The 27,685-nt window shown below is 41.2% G+C and overlaps 1 protein-coding gene across 2 annotated transcripts in view; it reads right to left on the reverse strand.

Moving 5' to 3' along the window:
- Positions 1-490: 490 nt before the first annotated feature.
- The window catches only part of arhgap20 (Rho GTPase activating protein 20), a 71,816-nt gene continuing 44,621 nt past the window's right edge, over positions 491-27,685 (reverse strand). For both annotated transcript variants that reach the window (XM_084724912.1, XM_084724913.1), the window contains exons 3-15: positions 23,418-23,594; positions 22,121-22,270; positions 21,379-21,420; positions 21,010-21,094; positions 20,771-20,848; positions 19,996-20,062; positions 19,276-19,485; positions 13,822-14,012; positions 12,395-12,559; positions 11,237-11,346; positions 10,521-10,710; positions 4,335-4,449; positions 491-2,841 (exon numbers count right to left, since the gene is read on the reverse strand). In XM_084724912.1, the coding sequence (XP_084581038.1) occupies positions 1,163-2,841; positions 4,335-4,449; positions 10,521-10,710; positions 11,237-11,346; positions 12,395-12,559; positions 13,822-14,012; positions 19,276-19,485; positions 19,996-20,062; positions 20,771-20,848; positions 21,010-21,094; positions 21,379-21,420; positions 22,121-22,270; positions 23,418-23,594 (3,259 nt within the window). In that variant the 3' untranslated portion in view covers positions 491-1,162. The remainder of the gene's footprint in view (positions 2,842-4,334; positions 4,450-10,520; positions 10,711-11,236; positions 11,347-12,394; positions 12,560-13,821; positions 14,013-19,275; positions 19,486-19,995; positions 20,063-20,770; positions 20,849-21,009; positions 21,095-21,378; positions 21,421-22,120; positions 22,271-23,417; positions 23,595-27,685) is intronic.

Here is a 27,685-nt window from a genome sequence, read left to right on the forward strand (position 1 = left end):
ATAAATATATCGATTCACTGATGCAGACAGAGAAACATTTCAGTCTATGGGGAAAAGTGTTTCATTTTACAGATGCAATGGGTAAAAAGGTTTAAGATGTTCTGTTTTCTTAAGGAATAAGTATGTACAGCGGGGGCATCTGCACTAAAATGCTCCTCCTCCTCAGGAACTCCAGCAAACATCACAGGTGTTGTAGATAAAGCTAAAAGCATGTTCATAGTATTTGCATGAACACATAGCAGTCGTTGTGACCATATTGCTGTCATTACTGCTGCAGATAGCAGCGTTAACTTTTATTGTGCCAACATTTGTATCCCCTAAAAAATGTGACTTTGATGTCCCAAAGAAAACTGTGATAATCTACAGTAAATACTTAATTTTCATGCAGATTTAGACAAATTCTTTGTAAATGTTTTGCAGCTAAAAACCCACAACAAAAGTGTGGCCTTGCCTTAATTTCGCATGTCTTTGTGGATTTTCTGCTGACTTGATTAAAAGAATCCTTTCATTTTTCAAGCTCCAACAGAACGAAAAAAAGGCTTCTTTGCTCTTTCTTTTTCATTTATGAAAAAACTCCTTTTCCTTCATTTTTTTTCTTCAAGTGCTGGAAAAGCAACAACACATTCCAAAGGCAAAACAAGGACGCGCTCCCAGAAAAAAAAAAAAAAGTTTTTCAGAAGAACCAGATTTTGGCACAAAAGCTATAACGCTGACCTCTTTTGACAACAGACTGCTCACAGATCCAGATGTCCAATTAAACTCCATCTTCTCTGTGATGGTTTCACAGAATCAGGCATCACTGCTTCATAAATAATATTTTGGGGACCCTCAACTGCAGTGCTGTAAAGCAACGTCACTGTCAAATACATGAAAGTGCTTTTAAACTTTTTTTTTTGCAAAATATTGGGAATTATAACTAACAACTTCATCTTGATGAGGTTTGAAGGAGGAGGCATATCTGTACCTTTAAAATCTTAAACCTTGGCTGTACCATTACAGTAAACTCCAACACATTTTGGTACTGGGCAGCATTGGGTGCCAGAAGGAAAAAGGGGCACATGAGGAATATCATCACATCAACACTGAAGACAGTTGTACACATGTGACCATGTCAGATAAAAACTAGTCTCTCATACACAGTTTGTCTGTACAAAGTTTTTATTTACACGTACGACTCTTCTGCAAAAAAAAGCTGGTCAAATTCATCCACTCGTGGGTCACTGCACCGCCTGCTCTGCCACTCCCTCTTCCCCTGCACAATAGCCAGGGCCACCTCCTGACTCCTCCTCAGGCAGGCGTCTGCATCCTCCTGACCCTGGGAGGAAAAGTAGTCCCTTACAGCCCGGGTGGCAGAGGGAGAAAGGCAAAAGCGTGGCTCTGTGTGGTTGGGGTCCACCTCTGACACTCTCAGGCCGCCATCTTGGGACTGACCTTTTGAAGTGCGAGGTCTGTCCAGCGTGAGATTGGAGGCGGGGTTAGAGGCAGGTTCAGATGCTCGGCGGGGGAGGTGAAGGGTGCTCCTCCCTTTGTGTTCCTCCATGGCTGGAGTTAGAGAGTTGGACTTTTGCCTCTGGAGGACCAGAGTGGTGGAGCTCTGTCCGTAAAAAACCCCCTGCGGGGGCTGCACACAGTCATTTCTCGCCAGCCTTTGTGTAACCTCACTTCCTGTGTGTGGCTTGGGGGTGTTAGGGGAGGCTGGGAATGGGGGTCTGTAGGTACAGGTTTGGTCATGGAGCTGTCTCAGCTCTCTGACCGTCAGAGGTTTCTCTGTCCCCCTGTAGAATGGAGAGCGGCTACGCTGCAGCTGCAGCAGAGCCTGCTGGTAGGACGGAGGACTGCTGGACCTCCGTCGGCAGTTTCGGTCTGTCATCGCAGCCTCCTGGGCACCGGTGGAGTAGCCGTTACTGGTCGGGTGGGTTTTCCCGTTTACCACAGGCAAGTCCTCCTCTGTGTGTCCATTATCAGGCTGTCTTAGTGACAGGCGGCGCTCCTTCTTGAGCCACGTGTTAGGGTGGAGGCCATGAGGATGGGAGGGGGTTTGGCTGGTCCGAGCAGGTTGGGTGGGCTGTGGCCAGTGAGGCGGGGCTTCTCTCTGAGGAGGGGAGCCCCTAGGTGAACGTCCAGGAAAGAGAGGGGAGAGAGGAGCAGGCTCAGCCAATGGAAGTGCCCCATTGGTGGCATAGTCAGTAGAGTACTGTGAGAAGGCGGAGTCTAAAGAGCTGAGGGAGGAGCCTGTGGGTGAGGTCGCTGGAGACGACAGACTGGAACAGCTGGCATCCAGTCGCAACGGAGGCGGAGGGGCATGCTTCATCTTCCGCCGTCCACCGTTCTGGACTTTGGCTCCTCCCTTCTCACATCCATCCTCCTCTTCCTCCTTCAGCTGCAGCCCACTCAGCCCCTGCTCCAAAAAGACCTCATCCTCTGCCCCCTCCCCCTCCATGGCAGCATCATAGCTTGCTTTCCTTACTGGTAAGTGGTGGTTATTGGCGTGAACAGTCACTGCGCCTGAGGGCGTTGTGCTTGCCAGGGCGGGTTCTGAACTCCTTCTCAGCCTCCTGGGACCCTGCGACGCACCGTTGGCTTGGCGGGCACGAGGCTGTCGGACTACGGGACTGAACCTCCTGGGTCTGGCCAGCGGGGGGAGCTGCAGTAAGAGGTCAGTCTCAGGATCGGGATCAGGGTCGCAGTCGCTGAGGGTGATGACAGAATCGCGACTGCGGCTGTCCGGCTTGTCTTTGTCACGAAGGGGCAGTTGCTCCTGGTAGGGAGACTCGGGGTCATCGTTCAGCTCGTTCTCCAGACTGTCATAGGACGAGTCGTTCATCTGGAAGGACGACACATCTGGGAAGAGGAAGATGGAAAGGAAAGAAAGGGAGGATAAGAGGAGGAGGAAGATGAAGCAATAAAAGAAAATGAAGAAAAAGAATATTATCATGAGACATGGACAAAACAAGTGGTTAACTGTGGAATCATCAAATTCAGATAAAAAGAATTTAATACACAATAAAATCACAATAATTTAGCAAACAAAATATACTACGAGACTGTTCAGACCTGGAATTAACATGAGTGTTGGGTGTTCCGATCACAAGTGGACAGATCAGTACAGGTGTGAATGCAGCAAAGTCATATTGAGCACGCATTTGTCGGGGCCACATGTGACCACATTTTTTAGCAGTGTGTAGTCTTAGTGTCCTGGTCCACATTAAAGGGACTTCTATCCAACTGGCCAACTGACGTCCCGTAAGTTTATTATTTTATTCACTTTAATGCAAAAGTGAGGAGAACCTGAAACTAAATATATTAATGCTGTCTAGAACAAATTCTTAGTTATCTGGCAGCGTGAAAAGAATCTTGACCCCTGAACTAAATGAACAGAGAGACAGTTCACTGCTGGAGACGAGGAGAACAGGGGACTGCTGTGTGCTCTTTGACCTTTGGTGGATATTTATAGTACCAGGAAGAAAATTTGTGGTATTTATGAATGAGGAGATTCAATCCATTAATCAGCCCCTGTGACCCCGGCAATCATGGAAATTACTGCAGGTCGGTCTTCTGACCCTAATCAACGAACCTGAAAGAGCCTTGGCTATTTAATTACACACACACATACATGTGTTACGATATTTTGAGGTGTAACACACTAGAGCATTGTGAGTTAACAATCATTTTCAGAAAACAAGAAGTTAAAGAACTATTGTTTAGCCACATGGACATTTTGATTAAGACTTTGACCTTGATCATGACCCTCATTAAGAACTATGTCCAATCCTCGATGTTGTTTTTGTCTGTTGTCCAAAGTTCTGCTTCATTTCTGACTTTGTATTTAGAATGTTTTCACCACTTTACTTTGCTGTTAGACAACCCTTTCTGACAAGAAACCGTCATTATACAAGCTTTCCTAATAAATGCAATCGCTCTCCAAACCCACCAAACTCCATGGGTGAAATCATAATTTTAATTTAACAGAACACAAGAGCTGCTGGTCTATCACTGCCTCAATCTGCGAGTGTGTTTGCATTATTGTTTGACTTTGGTGCATCAAAAGGACATTTTGAATTTACTGAATTCACACAATAACACAAACAAACCAATATATCAAAGCAGCAGTAAACCAGTAACTTCTGTGCTCTGAGAGGTAAACTGACTGATTTTGCCTATGGATTTTGGTTGGTTTGGAGAGACTCTGGGCGTATAGAGCTGAACTTTTCCCATGTGAAGAGGCTGTCGGATGGCAAAGTAAAGCGTTGAAAATATTCTAAATATTCATTTTCAACAGTTCTATTATTCATCATCTATTCATATCCTTTCCTCTGCTGACTCTCAGTTCTCACCTGATCCATGGTCACTGCTGCTGCTCTTCTGGCTGAAGCTTCTGAACAGCGAGGTGACGTCTTCTCCCAGGACACTGCAGCAGTTCTCTATGAGGAAGCGAACCAGCTCACACACCTGCAGGGAGAAGCACCACCTGCTTAGAGCACGAACACTTTGACTTTTCCCTGCCTCACTGCAGCTGCAGACCATTCATTTTCATTGTTATACAGTTGGATGAAAATGTAATTCTCTTGGTGTTTACGCAGACTTTCATCTGCTGAGGCAGTTCTTCAGGGAATCAGCCAAAGTTCAGCTGTAATTCAGCAAGAAGTTTCCAAGTGTCTTTGTCGACACAGCATGTTGAGTAAACTCACAACTTTGCTAAGTGGAACACGTAGGCATGCATACACACACACACACACACACACACACACACACACACACACACACACACACACACACACACACACCAAAAGTTGTACTGTAGTGCCTGCCTTCATTTTAAGAAATCCTGACCTAAATAACTGTATGTTATCAGTTCCTAACAGCTGTCCAAAGCTGTATTTTGGTGTGTGTTCCATTTTATCATCCTGAGAAAAGTTTGTGTTTGTTTGCACTGATATCGACCTTCTAGCAACGGGAGTATTTGCATTCCATCTTCCCAGTCCTGCATAATGTCCTGATAATAATATATGACATCATGTGTTGGCTTTGATTATCATTTGCTCAAATGCTTGTTGATTGACAAAGACAGATGGATACAGTGTAGGAGTTTTTGACAGTAGTTTTGTGCTTTAAAATAATGCATATTATTATATTTCTCATCATATTTAGGATCAAATACCCAAAATCACAGGTAAAATGCCACAGGGGGAACTGTGCATTTTGCAAATTTTAAATATGAACTGTTTTCTTAGAGAGTCGACACAAAGACCAGTTGAACTTTTGAAGCATGCCGACAGCGTCTGCGCTTTTTGGGAATTATCAGTCCAGTTGGAGCCTTTCCTAAAACAAATCACAGTTCTTGGCTGAAACCGCCGCCTTTTAAACTAAGCAGACAAAATTCACTAAACACATATGACGTCCTATGACACAAATAGTCGGCTAATGCCGGGACCACTCAAAAACACTTGGAGTCATATCCTCCCTAACAACTTGTGGAAAAATTCCTCTGAAATCTTCATGTTGTGTTTATAAATGAGTTGCTTTTCCTGTCGTGGCTCTGCCTCTGTGACACGATGGAAAACACACACTTCAGGGCCTCCCTGTTTGTTTGTTTGTTGTACCAGATGTTGTCTGTTCCATGTCTGTATGCTGTCCATATGCGTTACATGACTCAGTGTTTAGAAGAAGAGTCTGTCTGGCTAAACAGTGCACAACCAGCCTACACTGTTTAATTTCTGTAATTTCTGCTTATTATTATCATTATTATTATTATTATAAAAACTATAGAGTGTGATGGGTGGTAAGACCATTCAATCCTTTTCTGCTGAGGTAAGCTGTTTAAATAATTTTCAACAGAGTGTTATTCTTTTTCAGGATACTGATGACTGTATTTTTTCATATGTTTGTGTTTTGGTATCGTTTGTGCCAATTGCTGCAACAGTGTTTAATGCTGCCGTCCTGACTAGGTCACCAGCTAGAGATTTTAATCTGAATGAGGCTTTTACCTGGTTACAGTTAATAAAGGATATATATTTCATTGCTTGGACCAAAGTTTGGATAACAATATGAAAGTTTCTTGCTGTGTACTGAAACTACTACTGATGATTCATTTTTTTTTTATTTGTGTGGAACTACAGAAACGTGTGCATTGTGACAGAATAGACAAAGATGACACAGCATTACATTTTGACAAAGCAAAAGCAGGGATTTTGGAGTACAAACAATGTGAAATGCTGAGTCAGTGGTTACTGAGCTGAGTAGCTTTAAGCAGATTTTCAATTTGACTTAAAAGCTTCTGATGTTACTGTAACTTTTAATGTTGTCTGGTAGGGCGTTCCACTTAGTCGTAGCTTTCACAGATGATGCTGACTGTCAAAATGCAGAGTGATGAAAGGGTACAGCACGATCTCTTACAGAGGATTTCATGGTGTTCTCCAAACACCAGTAAATAAATGAACTGTTCACCTTCTCCCTGACAGATGATGAGATGAAAGGTTTATTTTTGGAGTTATATAACTTAATAAGTTTGACAATAGTTTTATTCAGGGACAGTTAATCCTCCACAATTGTTGCCAGAGATAAAATGCAACATTAACCTTCTGGTTGTATCTCTCTTCCTCTCCTCAGATACCACATGTGCTAATGACTGCTGTATGAAAGGCCTGAGACCACATTTTACAAGGATTATGGGTAATAACTCTGCTACCCATAACCAGCAGTGACATTTAGCATACACTTATGCAACAAGCAAATATGAATGTACAAATATCTCATCTGTCAGTGATCCTTCTACATGGCCTGACACTACTGAAGCCTGCAGGTAGATTAACCACACTGCTGAGTCGTGCTATCTCCACATCTTACCACAACATTTTCGCTCTGCAACCTCATATACCATTTGTAAAAACACACAGAAGTATGTCAGTGATTTGCCGCAGGGAAAAACACCCCAATCACTTCCAAGAGAATAAACCTGTTTCTAATTACAGGTTAGATATCATTATCTCTACATATTGTTGATACTCTGACATCTGTCTGCTGTCAGAGCACAATGAAATTCCACTGTTTCATTCCTGAAAAACAGAATGTCACCGACAGACATTCTGCTGTGCGTATGACTGCATCGCAAAAACAGGACAGCGGTTCATACCAGGCTCGAAATCTGACCCACCACTGGTGTCTTAAATATATTTGACAGTAAAGAGGCAGAGTAGGAAATGTCAAACTCAGCTGGGGCAGAGTGAGCAGATCATGAAAGCCACTGTGGCCTCAGGGCAGATCATTTTTTGAGAGGTATGAGGCCAAATTGAGGGGGCATGGTGGCCATAGTTGATGTGGCTGCTGTGAAATTCCTGCTCTGTGCTGGACGCAGTTTTTTTCTAAACTCAAAAATTCCTTATGCTCCAGAATGTCAACAAGCCTGATTTATCTTATTGACACGTCTAATGGATGAATTGATTAAAGAAAAGATAACACGATGATTGCACAATGCAATTATATATCTTTTTTACTTCTTCCTTTTCCTTTCTATAGCTTTCACCACGTTCATTCTTCCCCCTCCTTTCCTCTCTTTAGTTTTCTACTTCCCTCTCTTTTCTTTTCATTTAGCCTTCCTGCCCTCCTTCAATCAGTCATTCAGCATTCCTCGCTGTCACTCTGAGAGAGCTGCTACGTGATACGGAGCTCTGTTAGAGAGACCCTGTGGGCATCCAGGAGACTTTCACTCCTCCATCAACAGCCCATTCAGAACTGCTGCTTCTTCTTTAACTCAATGAGATGTTATCTTTAACTCTCTCAACAGTCACAAAAACAGGAAGAAACCTGCAGCATGAGTGCAGGTTGGCAGTAAACTCTCTACAATGACTGCCACAGTTTACTATACCACAGCAGGAGACATAGAGTGTATATTATCTGCACATGTGCAAGGGTATGTGTGTGTGTGTGTGTGTGTGTGTGTGCATAGAGATGTGCCACAGCTGTGTGTTAGTGGGTCATTTCTCAGTATTTATGAGGTCATCAGTCATCAGTTTGCAAAGAAACGTCTATCGAGCTGCTTGTTCCTCTATTTGATACTGTCTGTTACAGTAATGTGGAAAAGCTACAGAATTAAAGTAAAAGTTTGGTCCACATTTCAAAAACCAAGCTCCAGAGAAAAACAACATTCTTTTGAATGATTTGTCTCTCAGTCTCCATCTTAAGTAATACACAAACTAAAGCTGTATTTACCTCAGAAGCTCCTAAACGGCTACGTTCAGCCAAAAACATTTAAATTATATGCTGCATGAAAGAGGCAGCGACACAGAGGCTAAACCGAATTGGCCAAAACTCAGCGCTCACGTGTCTCCAGACGAGGTTGGAAACTAGCCATTACACGACCAGGGGCCCACGTCAGTTTAAATTGGCCCCCGGCTCCGACCGCAAGGAGGGAAATGTCGAAATCTCACTTTGTTATTTTTTTTATTTTTTTTCCCAGAAAAATGCCGCCTGTGCTCAGGCTGCACACACAAACAAGCAGTGTGCGAGAGGGAAAGTGTTATCTCGGGAGAATTTGTGAAAGAGATATTTAGGTATTTGCGGGTGTTGAATGTATTTGTGCTGACAAGTATGTGTGTGTGTGTGTGTGTGTGTGTGTGGAGAGAAAGAGGGGTGTTTCAGCGACACAATTTTCCACTAAAGTACACACTCGGCTTCTGGATTCTGTAGGAAATTCTTTGAATGTTTTCTCAGCGAACCTCAACCGCCTCACCTCATACACACACATACAGACACACACATTTGAAAAGATAAGCAAACCAGCCACCCACAGAGATTGTGTGTAACTCAATTGCTGCGACTTTCCAAATAGGCCACAAATCAAAAAGCATTGTGTACTACATGATGGGCGAGGGGGCTTCCTCTGTGGGCTCTGGCTGGAGCCACCGCTGAGGAACCAAGTCATTTCAGGTTAACCTCACTGGCCAAGACACAAGAGAGAAAGACTGAACCATTTGCTCCACTGTTGAGTTATAAAAATATATATTCAATTTTGCATCTGGAAAAATAAGAAATATCACTAAAAGACCAGTTACTCTTCGGTATATTCATTATTTCCATATATTTGTGATTACTTTTATGTTGTCTATGTGAAGAACTACAGATGTCCTGAAAGGCAAGTGAAAAAGACATTCTGATGATCCATTTTCTAAGTCTGATTTAAAGAGTTTCCTTTCTTTCTTTCTTGTGTGTGTTTTGAAGCAAGGCTTTCCTCTATCCTGTCAAGTCTTGCTCTACACTCGGGGATTTCAAGCTCAGCACAGTGTAAAAATGTTGTGATTTCAGCTCATGAGTGATCGTCAGTGATGACATGCGAACGTGACCGAGCGTGTGTGTGTGTGTGTGTGTGTGTTACAGCTGTGTGTTAGTGGGTCAGGTCCTGCTCGAAGGTCAACGCTCACATCCGCAGGGAAACCTTCAGTCTGCTGACAAACGGCTCTTAGTCTGACAGAGGTTGTATGTGCATGTGAACATGAATGTGCACACAGTGTGTTTGTGTCAGTAGAATCCAGATTTCTTCACTCATCTGTCTGTCTGGTCACATGTGTTTCATACACCACAGTAGCACATACACACTCACGCTGAGGCAGTTTGCTTCTGTTATTCCACTGAAATGTTAAATTCCTCAGTTTGCACACTGTCTCAGCAAGCCCCTCTAGCACACACACACACATACACTCGTAGCAGCTCAGCATATTGAGACTGTTGTTCAGTTTGACATTTTGAGAAATACACTGTTCGCTTTCTTAAGTAGTTAGATGACAAGATTGATATCAGTCTTGTGTCGGTGTGTTCAATGCAAAGCTGGAGCCAACAGTTGTTTGACTTAGCTTAGCTTAGCTTAGTTTAGCTTAGCTTAGCTTAGCTTAGCTTAGTTTAGCTTAGTTTAGCTTAGCTTTGTGTAAAGATTGGAAATGAGCAAACAGCTAACCTGGCTCTGTCCAAATGTACCCAAATATGTCTACCTGCACCCCTAAGAGTCACTGATTTTCACATTTTATCTTGTTTCTTAAATCTATATAAAAAAAACAAACAAACAGCAATTTGTGATTTTATAAGGGGTAATGGGTGGGACTTTTTTACCCAAGAGCCACGTCTTTTACTCTCCCCTGGCTGCCTGGCAGCATTATATGATAAATAAAGTCAAGTGAATTTCTTCAGATATTTCGACTGTTGGGAAGACGAAACAAGCACATTGAAGATATGAGCTCACAAGTTTTTTAAATTAGTTTTTTTTTCACTTTTCTTTAACATTTCACAAATGTGTGAATTGATTAATTGAGAAAAAAGGGGAGGGGGGCAGTTTCAGTGGAGGCTCAGTGCACTTATAAAATATATATTTTTATACTTATGAAAAGGAGATCACTTAGACCAGCCTTGAAAACGTGTGTGATTTGGTTAAAGATATAATTCAGAGATAAAATATGGGGGAATTGTAGTGTTTGTTTCAAACTATTAGCCAAAATGCTCCGTATGGTGTGTTTGTGTGTGTGTGTTTTCCTCCTCACCTTTTTGGTGCCCTCCCCCTCCATCTCGGGTGTACTTGGTGCTGGAGCCCAAAGCATGCTGGGAGCGATGCAGACGGACAGGTTGAAGGCGTTCATCTGGTTGTCGTGGGCGTTGCCTTGGATACAGTGCAGCACTGCGATCACATGTCGCAGCAGAAGCAGGTTCTCAGTGGGCAGGAGGTGGAGCAACCTGCAAGAGTAAAAGATTGAGAGATGGAAGAAAAGAAGGACAGACAGAGGGAAGGTAAATAACTACAACAATAACGAAACACTTGGTCCCTGGTGCTTGTTCTCACAGTGTGTGTGCGTGTGTGTTGTCATGTTTGTTGATCTCAGCCTCCACAGGATTTTCTCCACAAACGTTTTCTTTGTTGCTTTCATGTGTCTTTACTTTTCTGAGCAAAATTATTTTAGTTTGTTGCTTTTAGAGCTGAAGCAATGTCCTCTCTCCTCATTCTCTCTCTAGACATAAACAGTGCGAAATTAAAGGAAAAACTAACATACTGTCACAGTGAGGTGTTGTGCCCCCACAAGTCCCTAGAACATTCATTTATTCAGGTCTTTCCTTTAATTTGTCACCCGTCTGGGTAATGAACGTCTGTTTGACTTGTGTGTGTGCTCGGGGGAAAGAGACAGTAACATTTTGTATATTATTACTTTAAAATTAGCAGTAGGGTTTTAGCATTAAATGTGATGTATGATGATATATTTCCTACCTCTGGACAGCCTGCAGCCTCTCCTCTCCCCCTTCCCCTTCCATCACATCCATCCACTGGTCGTACAGATCCACACTCAGCACACTGCCTGGGATGTTCCGCAGGAAGTCCTGCATGCAAAAATTATATTTATTGATTAAGATTGATTTTTGAATCAGTCAAGCTCAAACACGCCTTACAATGAGGGCTACAGCTAATGATTGTAAATGTTATTTGTGCTCTGGTCTCTCTTTAAAAAAGAGGCTTTTGAGCTCAATAAACAAGATTCAAGTTAATTATTTAGTCTATAAAATGCAAAAAATAATGTCAGATTCACAATATAAGAAGTAATGCGAATTAATTGCTCACAAAGTGGCACATTTTGTTATTGAGAAGTTGTATCCACCAAATGTTTTGTATTTTTGTTCTAATAAAATGAAAAACTCCTGCACACTGTCTCACTTTTGGTTTATTTCAGCCTTAATTCATGAAACATGTTAATCCAAACAACCTTCAACAAAACTTCTAATATATTTACATAGATATTAAAATAATAACATAGACAAGCATATCATATAGAAGCAAAGAACAAGAAACAGGGGAGGAGAGGGAGGGAGGGAGGTTCCACCAGTTACCAAGCTTGCTCAGCTGTTTCGGAGCAGAGAGAAAAGGGGCGGGACTTACAAAGGATCAATTAGAATATATATCTAGATCTATTCTACTAATATTCACCATTTAATGACTGCAGCCACATCACTGTATTTTCATTTGAGAAATAGCACTTTAGATATTATTACAATTAGCATCAACTAATTTTCTATCAGTGTATTAATTGATTAACATCAACACTGTTTTTGTCTCAGGTGAAGCTCATTCTGTGTTCATTGTGCAGAAAACAGGTAAAACACAGGAGGTGAATCAGCTGTGCACAAAAGCTCAAACCACCTCAGATGCTCCCTGGTCGCCCGACACTGTGCTGGCTGTTTGGCCTGGATGCTGAACAATGAGCACCTTGTGTGTGTGTGTGTCTGGCAGCCTGCCTGACTGTGCATAGACAGATTATCCTGTCTGGACTTTGTGACTTTGGATGCACATCAGTCGATGCTGCTTTCTGTTGTCTGGTTTCAAACCACTGAGACGGGGGTGAGCTGTGGCTGAGTGTGTGTGTGTGTGTGTTACCTTGAGGACAGCAGCAATGACGAACACAGACTGGTGTGTGATCTCCGGGTCATCGGTCCCACTGTCCAGTCTGTCCCGAAGCTCCCGGCAGGCTTTGGCCCCAGCTGACCTCCTGAAGACGCCTCTGGTGTACGGCCCCTCCAGGTACAAGAACACCAACATGTCCTAAAGGGAACAAGTAGATGGAAGGTTACCACCATCAAATCTCTCCATGTTTTCTTCTTTTGTGTGTCTTTCTATCTTCTTTCTGAGTGGAACAGAGGAACTTGAAAGCTGCAGCGAGCCACTCTGCATGTTATTTTAGCTCATAATAGCAGAAAGCATTTAATGTTTGACACAGACGGACTTAATTGCTCAGAAATCCTACCAGATGTCCAGTGACGTTTTAAACCAATGGAAATCAAAGACACAGAGATTAAATGAATTAACTGCAGCTTTCTCAGTCCCTGAACTGTTTTTGATTCTCTATTTTACTGGAATCAGAATTTGATTTCTGTAGAAGTAACATATTGGCCTCTATAATCACACTTTAAGTTAGTTAATGTTTGAAAAGTGGTAACTAACTAACTAACTAACTAACTAATGATTGATATAGATTAGCTAGCTGGGTTAGGACTGTTATTTTAGCACAGTGCAAAAAACAGGAGGATTTAGGAAGGTTCAATAGTTTGGTTAAAACAAATCTAGAAAAAATTAACAGAAATTTTAACTAGCAATATAGAAAAATCAAACTTTGGTTTATTTCATTTCTTTTGAACCCATCGAGGGCTTGATGTAGATCCAGTTTGGCCTCTCACAGCTACTGAATTAATAGCGTAAACTCTGTGCGGACGCCCTTGTCCTAGGTTGACATTTCTATCTTTTAATGGCTGTAGCAGACTCTGTTTCAGAGGTAGATCTAAAGCAACCATCATGGTACCAACCATGTTATGCTAGCGCTTTGGGAAGGGGACTAAATTTCTGAATTAAAATATTTTTTATGATTAACCAAGAGTCTCCTCTTTACAGACGTGCCCACTTTGGGGCAAAGGTCATGCAGTTTTTTTTGCATGTAGCATTAATGTATTATTTTGACCAGTTCTAAAAATGGTATTTTGCCACTTTGAAGCAGTTATGCTTAAGGCGGTCAAATGGCCAGCAATGTTGTGCCTCAGAGCACAAAACAAAGAAGAAACCTTTTTGTTGAGTTAACAATTTAGATTGCTTATTCAACAGATTGGGGTTTCACTTCTCTCCCAATTCCAGCATGTCCATTATTTCTTTAATTTAGAATACAGTACAAATTCAACTATTTATCTGAATCTACCCCTACATACCATTGGATCTCCCTTTCCCCAAATACACTGTAAACCCCAAATCATCCTGTGACGCTTCCAGACGAGGTCCTGACCCCTCCTGCTGGCCTATGCGACCTGCACTCGGCTCACCATGACAGGCTTGGGCAGGCCGTGGTCTGAAGAGCAGATGGAGCTCAGGGGTCGTCCGAACAGCCGTCCCTGAGTGGGGGAGAGCGAGGTCGGGGACAGGGGCAGACCATCCAGCTGTGGGTTGGAGCCTTTCCAGAAAGGCCAGTTGATCAGAGACCTCTTTCTCTTGAAAGACTTCTGCTGACCAGGTTCTGTGGGCAGAAGGAAGAGGAAGAGGTGAGCTGTGGTTTCAGAGAGAACCAAACTGCTGCTGCTTGAGTAACTCATGTGGAAGTCCCTTGAATGCAACTGCAAAACTTAACAATATATAAGAGTTTTGTTTGCGAGATTTTTGTGTCCTGGTTATGAATTGTTTGCCAGTTGAATCATGGTTTAACTGCCACACATTAAAACTAGCCTAACATTAAACACATTAAATTTAAACCTCTCTTTAAACCTTTAAACTCATACCTCAGGAGGTGTAAGTTTAAAGGATCTTTAAAGTTAAAGGATCTTTAAAATGGCTTTTTGAGATGGATTAAGCAAAATAGTCAAGTTCCTTGAGAAAGTTAGAGGACAAACTCAACAAAATAGAGTTATCTCTTTCACTCCAGTTGATCTGTTAAAAGTCTGTCAGTTCCTGCCATGTAGTCTCTTTTTTCTTTACAGTGCTGTGGTCTGCTTTTTAATCTGTTTTGTTATTTTAATTTGGATAAGGAAGCATCTTCATACTGATTAAACTAATTTCAGTTTACATCAAAAAACTTGAATTTACTAAACTGAGATTAGCTTTTAATTGCATGAGCTCTGCTTAATTTAACATCTGGATTTAGTTCATTTTAAATCTGAGATAAAATTAATGTTTGTTGGTGCAACACAGTCTGTAAGTTCCAGATGTGGGACTTTTCACATGAGTAGGTGAGATAGAAAAAGAGACACAGAGGGATATTGTTAAAGAGAAAGACACCAATAAGACAGAGACAGAAAAACAGAAGAAAGAACCACTGATTCAGTGTTTGAGAGAAACACAGACATCCTCTCATACTCAAGAGCACCATTTTATTTGAGGTTTCTCTCTCGCTCTATGTGTGTGTGTGTGGGTGTCTGTTTTTGTCCATATGTGTGCTTTTGTGTGTGAAAGCATTCATGCATGTATGGGGCTCTGTGTGTCTCTTAAGGCTTGTGACTGTGCGTTCCTTGTTGAGAGTTTGCTCAGTGGTGCCATGTCACAGTGTCTACCTGTGTGGACACAGACAGACATTTAAACACACATGTTCAAATGTCTGTCTGCAGGTCCGTCGTCTGCATGTCCTCTATGACATAACAGCTCAGTGTGTTCCTGCAGTTATAAAACCTCATACTGTGGGTGCACTGAAGTGCATGTTAATGAAACGTGATTCAAACCTGTGTTGCCTTCACTGGACGTGGGAAGCAACCAACTTTAAAGACACTACTGCAGGGTTATAGTTATACCTATTATGAAGTAGTGCTGAAAATGATGTTCATTAAGCAAAATGACAAGCATTTGCTGGTTTAAGTATAATGTGATGATTTGTTAATTTTCTCTGTTTATATCAGTTGGACAAAAGACTAATGTGACAATGTCAGCTTGGGCTCCGGGAATGTTTAACCAGCATGAATGATTAATCAATACATATTAACCATAAGAAAGTATCAGAAAAATATTCAATAGAAGAACTGATAACAAAACAATCATTAACTGAAGCACTAGTCTGGACTGTAACTACTCTAAAGTGCTCATCTGAACATTTGCAAAAGCTGCAAACATTGCAGTAAACCTTGTCAAGGGCCACTGTAGTGAAATGTAACTGTAACAACTCTGATTCGCCAACAATCATGAAATGATTTATGTTATCAAGGGATTGTGATTTGTATGCAAGGGTGGGACTCACGAACGAGACATTTTTTCAGTGGGTGGAGGTCCCAGCAGCCCAAAAGGCTAAAATATGTGGCATACCTCACATAGAATTCATTATTATTTAACAATCTGTCATGACATCCTGCCCAAATACACTCTTGAACAAAGTTCAAGAGTAACAGAATTACTGCTCCGACACTCCTCAGCAGGCCTCACCATCATCATGAAAACATGACCTCGCTGTGAAGCAGGCATTACATCATTACTGCTTTCTAGTCAGGGAACAGCTTTAGAGAGCAGGAATGAGGAAACAGAGACAGACGACTTGTCGACTGGGTGGGCGATGTCTGTCATCCTAATAATCTGCTGCTAGCGTGTTACAAAACAGGTGCTCCATGCAGTATTTCTCTTCACAAGCAATAAAACACAAGACGAGGCAAGACTTATTTTGTCTGATCAGTATGGCTGGACAATATATCAATATTATATTGATTAATAGAAAAGAGATCATCTTAGATTTTGGATGTTGTTATATTATTGATATGGCATTAGTGTTTTCCTGGTTTTAAAGGCTGAATTACAGTTAAGGATGTGATTTTCTGAACTTACCAGATGGTTCTAGTTGTTCCATCATTTGCCTTTACCCACTTAGTCACTATATCCACATCACTGACAATTATTTATCATCATTGCGTTAATATTCTTTGAAAGCACCAAATTGTGAAAGTTGCCATATCAACATCGAGGTATTTGATCAAAAATAATGTGAAATGTTAAATTTGTCCATGTCGCCTAGCGATAGGTCTCTGCTAACCAATCGAGGCAGAAGTAAGCCAGCAACTCTTGTGTTCTGAGAGGTAAAGTTACTGTTTTTGCAAAGGTTGCTTTGGACAGAGTGATATTTGGCTTATATCAGTGGTTTCCTGTCCAAGAGGTCTGTCTGAAGGCAAGGTAAAGCAGTGAAAATATACTACTAAACATAAGGTACACTTAAACTGATATTGATTTTTTATGTGGGCCTCTTGTTAAATGGCTAAAACACATTTTTCTGCTGACCCTGTCCACATCAGTACACTGCTTAGCTTCATACACCGGTACTCCTGCTGCTTCTCCAAACTGGGGCCGTGTCGACCGATCTACTGCAGGTAATACACTGACTATGGAGACATACCTTGTGTAAGCTGTCCCTTTCAAGTAGAAGATCATGACAACATCCATGAACATTAGCCCAGTTTCAGCTGGGGCTGTTGTTGTTGTTTTTATTGGTGCCTTGGGTCCCTTTGAATGTTCCTCGAATGCACATTTGAAAGATAGGCATCAGTCATGGGGCCATTTACTCTTTCCACCGCTTCCACAGTCTGCCACGAAATCATGTCATTTTTGGTTTGTGATAAACAGTGATGTTATCTAAGCAATAAATCGATCTCTGGAGAACATGCAGATGTTGGAATGGGCACGTAGCAATTAGTTTATATCGTCTGAGACAGAATTGCCTGTAGGTTTGTTTGAGACTGAATGTCTGAAAGGGGTGTTTGCCGTGGCTGCAGTTCAATAAACACACACATTCATTAGTTTTTGCGTTGGGTGTGAGCGATTAGGCTTCTTTGGCAGCAGGGCTGGTAAGGATCGATTATGTAAGACGCTGTTATGCTTGAGGTGAAGGAATCCGAGGCAAAGCTTGTGGTTGGCAAACTGAAGCCTCCTTGACTGGAAAACACACACTTTTCTCCTCAACTTGTTTTCCTCTAAACCTCATCCCCTCCTTTTTCCATCCTGGTTTCTGTATCATTACTCGTCCTTGTTCCTGTCCACCGTCCTCCTGTTTTTCTTTCTCCTCCTCCTCATTTTTCTGTCCCTCTCGCTTTTGTGGTCCTCTTTTTGGTCTCTCCCTCTGCACATTTTTCTTTCTCTATCTGTTACAGTCTGTTGTTTCTTTTTCCTTCACCTATGCTGACCTTCAGTCTTACTCAATAGCTGTGTCATCTCTTTTCACTTTCCATCTTCCTATTCTCACACACATCCATCCCTTCTGGGGTTTCTTCCTCTTTGTCTGTCTGATGTTTTTCTTATTTTGACACTGTGTCTCTTCTAACCTCTGCTGCAACCTGTCGTCCGCTAAAGTCTCCTTTCCCACCGTTCTTGGTGACTCATTCTTGTTCACCTAGAGATTCATCTTCAGAACTAACAACACAACTGCATGTGTGAGCGTCAAGAATGAGCACAAACAAAAATGAAATGGTTTATGTAAGTCAAACAAATTCCGAGGCAGGACTTTCTGTTCTGCATTAATACTTCTGTTTCCTCGTATTTCTTCCTGTGGTTACAGAGAGAATTAGATTAATGGATGGATTCTTCACACTGACCAACCATCTACTTGAAAACCTCAAGTGGCACGCTGATGGGAAAAAAGTCATATTTTTTACAGCTCTTTGTCAAAGCACAACTCTTTTTCACTGCTCTTTCTCCGTGCATAGATGTCTCTCTTGAAAATGGTTATATGCCTCTTTTTCAAAAGTATATTTCTTGATTTCAGAAAAAAATACCACCCTCCTTTACTGTTTTTAACACTGAGATTTTTGCAGCCTGATCTCACTCCCAAAGCATCAAATATGGCAGCTTGGTCAGTGGCCCCACACTTCAAACTATGACACTGTAGATACCCCTCTAGCATCAATTCTGGAGGCGCCCATCGAAACATAATTTTTTGGCGTGCAGTCAAAGTCAGGCATGGAGGAGGTTGGGGTGGACGGGTGGGTCAAATAAACACAGGACCTTTACCGATGAGAGCTGTTCATGTCCCGTGTGACACCAAAAGTTAACATTGACTTCTTTTTAACTTATGCAACTTACTTGATGTAAGTTACATAACATAACTTACATAACTAATGCATTTATTTTTATCCAAACATGATGTTTTCCTAAACCTAACCAAACTGAAACTGCTTCACAAAGTTAACCACATGCTTATAGATACAGGATTGTTCGAGACGAACTGCGCCAGGCAGGTGGCAGCAGCAGTGGGTGTTGACAAAAAAACTGCAGTCAAGTTAGACAGTGTCCAGCAGCTTTTGAAGAATACACAGCAAGTCACAGAAATATTTACATTCTGTTAGATCCATCTATAGGCTACTAGTAGCACTAGTAGACCATGTTTGGATAGCTTGGCTGAAGCGTTCCTGATCGCAGAAGCAGAAGACTCCCACTGTTCCATGATCCTTTGAATAGCCTACAATCTAGCATTATTTTTCTATAAAATGTGGTGTTTGTGGTTGAAACTTTGTTCAGGTGACAGCCAGGCATTTCCCATAACGCACCTGGCTCCACATGTACATGTTGTCAGAGCAAGTCAGACCTAAATCTATCCTGCATGTATTGTGCAGCGATCAGTTCTGTAAGAGCCTGTTGTTACCATGACAACAATATCATTTGACTTTGCTCTTTCCTGCATGTCACATCCATAATATATGAAATGTTAGTCAGCTTTATTTTGAAAGTCTACTATTATTATTACTAACTTGACCCTTGAGTCTGACATATGCTAAACTGAAGCTAAATGTTAGGTTATGTTAGAAGAATGAAAAGACCTATAAGCTTACCTATAAGCGGCGGCAGTCCTTGGGCGACCCTGTTGGGTTTGAGGATAAACTGACACTGGGTGTCTGGGGGGAGACACTGGTCCAGCAGAAGCACCCCTGGACAGTCTGTGGGACTCGCTGGATCCCTTCCTGCTCCTCCTCCCAGTCCTCCACCACTGCTTCCACTATCTCGAATGTGGCTCATCTTAATGCTGAATGGAAACTCATGACCTGAAGGAGGGGTCAAGGGTCGGAGGTTAGAGGTCATGGGTCTCTCTATGTGCAGTGTGTGCATGTGGTGCGGAGCCAAAGCAAAAATCTGATAAAATGAGATCAAAACTTATGCTGTGTAGTGATGAATCAGCAGTATTGAGTTGGGATGTTATAGGAATTCAGTGTGAACTACAGAACAAAATATTATGGTAAGAAAATGTTACGGAAACACCAGTTTCACAAAAGATTAACTGCTCTGAGACACTCCCAGATGTTGGGTTTTTGGTGTACTGCTGTGAGTATTCTCTGTATTAATACTGCCTGTTTTTTTTGTTTAATGTTGTTGAACATTAATGAATTTATGTAAGATGTAACTGTAAGCATACACACAGATTTTTAAACACTTTGAGACCCCTCAGTGTGACTAGAGTCTTAACCTACAACACTGGAATTGAAAGACCTTTGTTACTGTAAGTGTGCCTTCAATGGGAAAAAGGGAAAGCTTTTGTCTTTGACAGGTGGGCTCACCAATGAGAGGGTATGGAAGGTCATCCTTACTGGAGCTCACCCACAACCGGTGGTCTTTAACGCAACCCTAGAAAGAGAAGAAGAGAATTGGATTAAATCAAATTATTTTACATTTGAATTCTGCCACTTTTCCATGTCTTGCCTGCTTTTACCTGTCAAGGTACCTTCATGAATGCCTGGTATAAAAACCTTAACATATGCTGCTTTTGCACCATTCTACAAATTTACTGTTTTAAATGTGAATTTCAAAAATGCTAAGAGATTATGGCATTTCTGAAAAAGAAAATTGTGCAAAACTTCCATCATGAGTTAGTTAAACTCAAACTGTCTGAGGAAACTGTTTGCAGAAATCTATAAGTTTATTAATGCAAATTTTTCATGCTTAAACTGTTTGAATACAAGTAATTTATTGTTAAGGTAACTTTTCTCTCATAACAGTACAAATTACATTCAGTTAGTTGAACTTGAAACTAACAATAGGAAAGGTTTTCAGCACTTTTCACACTAAAAATCCAAGCTGAAATAGCCTGTAGTTCTTTGTTAACACCAACTATATCACTGTAACTGTTCTCCAAACTTATTTAAAATGTGTTCATAGAAGTTATATGAGTTTTGCAAGGCTAACTTAAATGCATCTTTTTTATACAAATGTTATCACATATGTTACAGCAGACGATGCTTTCAGTATCACTGCCTGAAACTCTTTCTATCATCACATTATAGTACAGTCAGTGGGTATAGAGCTGAGTATCAGCAGTGGTCTTTGGTTACTCACTGATATGCCAAACTGCAGTAGGGCCATGCGGATGACATCAGTGGTGCTGTCTGTGTTGCTGACCGCAAGTGTCTTGGCCTGGTGGAAACATTATGGAAATATCTAGTTGTTTGTTTGTTACATAAATGGTACCACCGCTAGAAATGTGATTTATTATCCACTTAAAGACAGACTAGGCGATCAAAAAAAATTGTGCTGACAGAAGCGATAAAAAGCCAGAGGAAAGATGAGAATCTTACATATGCACAATTTCCAATATCCTTTGCAAATATCTTCAGAGGGATAGTCTTGGGGTCGTCCTTCTCTTTTCCCTCAATTATCCGACTGCGTGTTGGCGAAAAACACATGAAAGAGGTCAGCATTCAAATAAAAATAGCATTTTAGTTTAAGTTACTGTCATATGGCCAATCCAGCACTGTGAGAGATCTTAGAAATTAATCTCATAACTTTGATCCAGACGGTAAATTCTTGTTTATTCACTCTGTAATTACTCTCATTCATGTTAAGTCAGCTTCTATTTAATCACTTTCATATAAATCAAATCTTTCCTGCCTCATACTCTGAAAAATACACACCATTGCAGACAGGGGGTACAAACAGACATTTACCTTTTGATGAGTGCTAGCCACTTGTCCTTGTGCTCCTCGGAGCTGAAGGGGAGTACAGGGAGTGTTAAAACATGATCAGAGGAAATCATTTTAAAAGAAACTGTTTTTCTTTGTTACGTAACACTCACTGGCAAAAAACCACAGACTTCACCCTAAGCTATGACTGGATTCCTTGAAATGGAACATGTAATGAGTGAGTGTGACGAATAAGTGTATGCCGTTGAAAAGGGTGCAAATATACAGCACAGAATATATGACAGTATTTATGTGTGTTGCGTGTTTGTGCCTGCTGTGCATCTGTGGTTTTTCTGCCCCAGCTTTACTGTGGATGGATTGTGCAGCTTTATGACCAGGAACTGCCTTCGCGATTAAGGGTTTAAGGATTCTGTGGTTGCGTGTTCGGTTTTTAGTTCCCCTCTATACTGTGAATTAGCGCCTCAGAACATATTGTTCTCTTTCTGAAGCACACTGGAATGTCTCAGAGACATTTTGGAAATATGTTTAGTGTACTTGGCATGAAAACCCATCATGCAATGCAAGCAGATGTATTGAATTAAGTTATATAAGAGGAAATTAAATGATATTGTATTGCTTCTGTTTGATCAAATTAAGAAGATCTTGAGAAATAAAACTACGGTTTGCTTCTGAGGCATGCCTCTTCTCAAATGTGAACAACCTGCTCATGTTGTGCCGTGGTTGGGTGTGCGCGTGTGTGTGTATGTGTGTGTGAAGGTGTGTGTACCTGAAGGTGGCTACACAGTTGCAGGTGGGCCAGCCTATGACGAAGCTCTTCTCTGGGTTGGTGCTTCCCTCACACACCTCCTCTATGCAGCTGGCCATCCACATCTCACACACTCGGACTTGGGCCTTCACCTTGAAATGAGTGGGAGACCTGCAGAAGACACAGTGTGCTGCATTAAACTAGACTAGGGCTCAAACTAACTCTTCTGTTACAATAAAAACTTTTCATTTTCTTCATAGAACATTTTTCCACAAACATCTAACACGTGACAGTCCTTTGACAAATGCTTTATATAGATTAGAATTATAAAAAGATGTCGATATTTTAAGAATTTTAAGACCGTCATGCTCATTAGAAGTGTATTTATCCACCGCTACATCTGTGACTTGAGGCAAAAACTCCAAATGCACACATGTGGCACGCACACACACACACACACACACACACACACACACACACACACACACACACACACACACACTCCCTGCTATAAACAGATATAAAGGCACACACACACACACACACACACACACACACACACATCAATTAACTTCTTCTCCATCTCTCTCTCAAACACACACATACCAACACACATTCCTTTAACTCACCCTGTGTTCAGCCACAGTGTAATAGCCAATTATAGTGTATAGTGCTGGAAGGGTCAGCTCCGCCCACTGGCACATGACCACAGAGGTCCTGCTGTGTCTGCATTGAGGTGTGTGTGCGTACAGTAAGTGTATAAGTACACAGAGCAGAAGGCAGTTTTCGTCTCTATATGTGTATGTTCATATGTGCTCCTAAATGCATGTATGTGTGTTTGTGGACTTCAAAAAACATAGATGTGCTCTTTAAGATTCTATTTTTGAATATGTGTGTGTTGCAGATTGTGGGTGGGGAGTCCCTTACTGTATGCCCAAGGCAGGCCAGTGTGGCTTTGATCTGAGCCAGGCTTCATATGGATTTAATTGACTGGGAAATAATTATATACTGGGGAGAAAATGAGGGAGGAAGAAGTGAAAGAAGGGAGTAAAGGAAGGAGAATTAAGAGAAAAATAGCAGAAGGATGTAACTCCATCCTGTATAAACTGTTTTTTTTTTGCGATCACCTTTAAAGAAACAACAAGGAACAGATGAAATGTTGCTTCTTCGTTGTTTCTTAAATTTGTTTCACTCTCTTTTTTTCCTGTTTACGTCTCCCTGTCTCCATTTTCCATCTCCCTCTCACTCACACGACCACATAAACATACACTCCTTCATTCCCTCTGTCATTTCACAAAACACACAGAGGGAAACTTACTTGGCCTTGGTAACAAGCAGTGTGTCGTTGAAGAGGAAGAGGTGTCTCTCCTGGGTCTGCAGGCCTGTCTTCAGCTGTGTTTGGGCGTGACCCAGGAACAGACGGCCTGGACACTCAGCCAGGAAGGCCTGGACAAGGGGACATGTCTCTGGGCTGACTGGCGTCAGGCAGCTTTCCCTGCGGGACAAAACCGAGACAAACACACAACAGAGACAAAAAATGAAAACAGTTGATCCCCCAAAGGAAAAATTTGTGATCTGCATGTGTTTGGAAGCATGTTTGTGAATAGCGGGTTTTTAACCCCAGCACTGGGTGTGGTTGGGCTCAAATTGAGGTCAAATCAATTTTATCTGTATAACACAATATCACACATGACAGATTTGCCTCAAGGGTCCTTATAATCTGCACAATCTGCTCAACACCCTAAACAACTAGTGCAAGATTGCCATTAAGCAGGGAGCTGAGTCTAAGCTTATGGACTGATGCAGCTTCTTAAAGTGAATGTCCAATTCTCTGAAAATGCAACAAGCCACTAGGCCATAGTCAACACTGAATAATCTACTGATTTAGTGGTTGCGGATCCAAACTTGGAAGCTGAGTCTAACGTTGTGTTCATCTGTTTGTTTCAGTTAAAACAGACCCAAGTGTGTTTGCTTGGTTAGTGTGATTCTTTTCGGCCGGGGTGAAAACTGTCCATCTAGACCAAGACTGCTTGAAAAGATGTAACTCTGTCCAGCTCCAAGTGGACTCTGGTGTGGTTTCTTTGTGGCATGAAAGCAAACAAACCAACCTCAGGATTTTATGATAGCAGATATGTGATTCTAGCATGATTACAAAAGCTAAACTAACAATAAATCCATCTGCTGATCACAAAATCTGTTTAGGAGGTCATTGTATAATTGATCTGTATCAGCCATGTATATATTTATGTAATAATTTAGTAATGCATATGCACTTTGGCATGGGTATTTTCCGTAATTAAAAGGTCAAAAGCTGTTCAAAGTGCCGTGCGTGTATCCTTCTCTGTGATTTTGTCAGTTCATTAGGTTAATTAAAAAGTGTACAAAAGCAATCCCACAGTAATAAGCCCCAAGCCATTACTGTACAAGATGCCATCCTGTCATCCTGTCTCTACCTATTAGTCATTATTCATAACATGCAGTCGATTGCCTGTTAAATATTACTATTAATTCTTCTAATCAACGACAAAGAACCTAAATCTACTGCATACACTTCTGTCAATCTCTGCAATTAGATGATGATCTCACATGTGCTCTGGTGATGTAGAATGGCAATTCACAAACACTGTAAAAATCAACAAGTTACCTGGCAGTCTGTATAACTTCATGTTTACCCCTCTTGGTTTGTTTGTGAAAAGTCAATATGAACATAAAGCGGACCAAACATGAACAATAACATGCAACAATTCATCTTCTTTTTCTAAATAACCCTGAACACTTTGTATTTAGCTGTATTTATCCCAGTGTGTTTATTGTGACGTATCAGCACTGCTCAATTTTCCAGATCTCTCCAGAGTGTGGAATAACAACGCAACAGGAAGCATGTAACTAAAAAACATGAGGCTCATGTTGTGGTAAAACAAATTTGGAAAAGCCTGTGAAAAGACCTGAATGCCCAAACAGCTTTTGTAGCCTAATGAAAGTCCAAAAGGGGAATATTTACCTAATTATTTCTTGCATTTCCTTCACTGATTCCCCACAGCCGCAACCACACACATAATCAAGCATTGTCAGCTAAATAAATATTAGACTTTTGAACCTGCAGTGAAATTATGTGGCTATAAATCATGTATTATTATTTGCATGATTGGGAGCTGCACAAAGATGGCTCTGTTAAAGGAGCAATATGTAACCATTGCACACCCAAAACTGAGTACTGTAGTCCAAATATTGAGCTGGAGTCATAGACAGTATATTAAAGAGGTTGAACTCCTATTTTTAGGAGTCTGAGGAAGCTCAGGCAGGCTGCTGGAATATTGCAGGAGCACGAGACGAGCACAAAATTGTAATTTGATCAGCTCTTTATACCTGTCAATTGTCTGTTGATGTAAAGCTAATCCCATTATCCTGAAAGCACACTGCTCTTCTCTACCGCCTGTCAGACTCCATTAACATTTTGCCGAATTTAACATAAACATCTATGTCATTTAAAAGTTTATTAGCGATTTCATACATCTCATAAACAGACACTAACTCACTCAGCATTAATTTGACCTTGTTTTAATGTGAAAACAAAAGTTTGGGGCCAGAATAGAAATTTCAAGAGACAATACTGCGGCTGTAGCATCAGACAAGCCAGTATTTCAACTTAACATGTTTAATTTTAATTTTAATTTTATGATTTATTACAGTAAAGATATTACAGATTTCTCCTTTAACTTAACCTGGCACAAAAAGTTGAGATGTAAATACAGGAGCTCCTGCCATTTATGGAATTTCTATTAGCTCATGTGAGGTAAACACTGAAACCGTTGATCCAAAAGTCTTGTTTTTATATACTGTCGTTTTTATTTCCCCTTTTTCTTTTGCCTTTTCTTCAAAGCACTTACTGTCTTAAAAATTCCTATAAAGAAAGTTATTGCTTTCTTGCTAGTGACAGAATTAAATTCAAATTTGTCTCTCTTGTATCTGTTTCCCTGCTGTCAATCTGTGCCGCTGATGGACAGATGAAAACAAGAGGGGAAATTTTGGAGGAAAAGGAAATAGTTTGAGGGCTCCATCCTTTCCTGTTTACTCTTCACCACCAGATAAAGGACCTAAATCACCACTTATACACACAGACACATTTTCTATCTCTGTCGCTGCCTTTGTGTGTCTCTTTCATGTACACAAACATGCACACACACTGGCTGCTCTCTCACGCATGTTCACACCCACTTCTTGACATAGTTTTTGCTTTCATTCCTTTTCTTACACATGCACATGCCCACGAGGACACACACAAACACACACATTTCTGTTGGTAACAAAGCCATCCAGCAGTGGTCCAAGTCTTTCTGGGTGGACAGAGAGGCTTGAAGTCTCTCCCTTCCAGCTAGATTGCGTAAGTGATTGGTTACGCAATTAATTAACGAAGAACAGACGACTACACTGGAGTGCTTCCCTTTTTATCTGTCTTTGTGTGTCATCCAAAAATAAATCTAAAGCGGGCTGAGTGAATTCAATTAAAAGCGATGAATGCAGCCAATTAGGTGTTAATGCTCTGTGGGACACGTCGCCCTTCAAGACCAGCAGAGGAAAACTCACTGAAACTGTCTAACTAGTAAAAATGGGTACAGGATGGAGTAAGAGGAATACACATTTTTTGGTCAATGATATTTACATGTTACACCATGTTACTGTAACAATTACAAAATCAGCAGTTGCAAAACAATCAGCTATTGTTCCTGGAGAAAACCAAATATTTTCCATGTGGTGGACTGTTATGCAAACATGCGCCCTTCCACTGCTGTGAATTAGGCTTTACTTTCTTTCATTTTCAGGGTGATAACAGCTGCATGTAAATGGTGTCAGCTCCTTCAACAATGTGTCATTCTGTGACAAACCTCTACAATTTTCTCTTTTCCTTTTGTCAAATGTATCCAAATAGGATCATAACATTCAAAATGAATCTCCTCTGTCCTTAACATATGACTCACCGAGCATCAGAGCTCAGCGTCCTTACTGGATCTTTCAACATGGCAGCAACTGCTCTTTTAAAAGGGACAGTTCAAATTATTTGAAGTGGGGGGGTGTATGAAGTGGCGTTGTACGGCTAGCTACAGTAGGCGGTGGACGGCATGTCCACAGTTAGTGCAGAGGCTAAGAGGTGCTGGTCTGCCACTGTTTTGATCTGTTATTTTATTTCTGTTATTGTGTGACTTTGGTGTTTTAAAAACATAGTTTGGATTCATCAAAGTCACACAACAACATTAACAAATTAACAGATCAAGGCAGCAGTAGAAAAGCAACTCCCGAGTTTTGCGGAATAAAATTACTGATTTCATCTATAGAGTTTGGTTAGTTTGGAGAGAGTGATATTTGGCCTCTACAATGACAGTTTCCCATCAGAAAAGGCTGTCAATAAATTAAAGGGGTGTAAATATAGTGTTTTGTTGTTGCTGTTTGTTTATTGCTTAGCTTCTGTACTGCTACTCCTGTCTGCTTCTCCAAACTGGGGGGTGTGCTGACTGTCATTTAGTGTAGGTAATACACTGATAAATCCCACATACACCCCTGCATCAAACAATCTGAACTATCCCTTTAACA

Source organism: Lutjanus erythropterus, chromosome 8 (assembly GCF_056507025.1).
Source record: "Lutjanus erythropterus isolate fLutEry1 chromosome 8, fLutEry1.hap2, whole genome shotgun sequence".
Taxonomy (NCBI): domain Eukaryota; kingdom Metazoa; phylum Chordata; class Actinopteri; order Lutjaniformes; family Lutjanidae; genus Lutjanus; species Lutjanus erythropterus.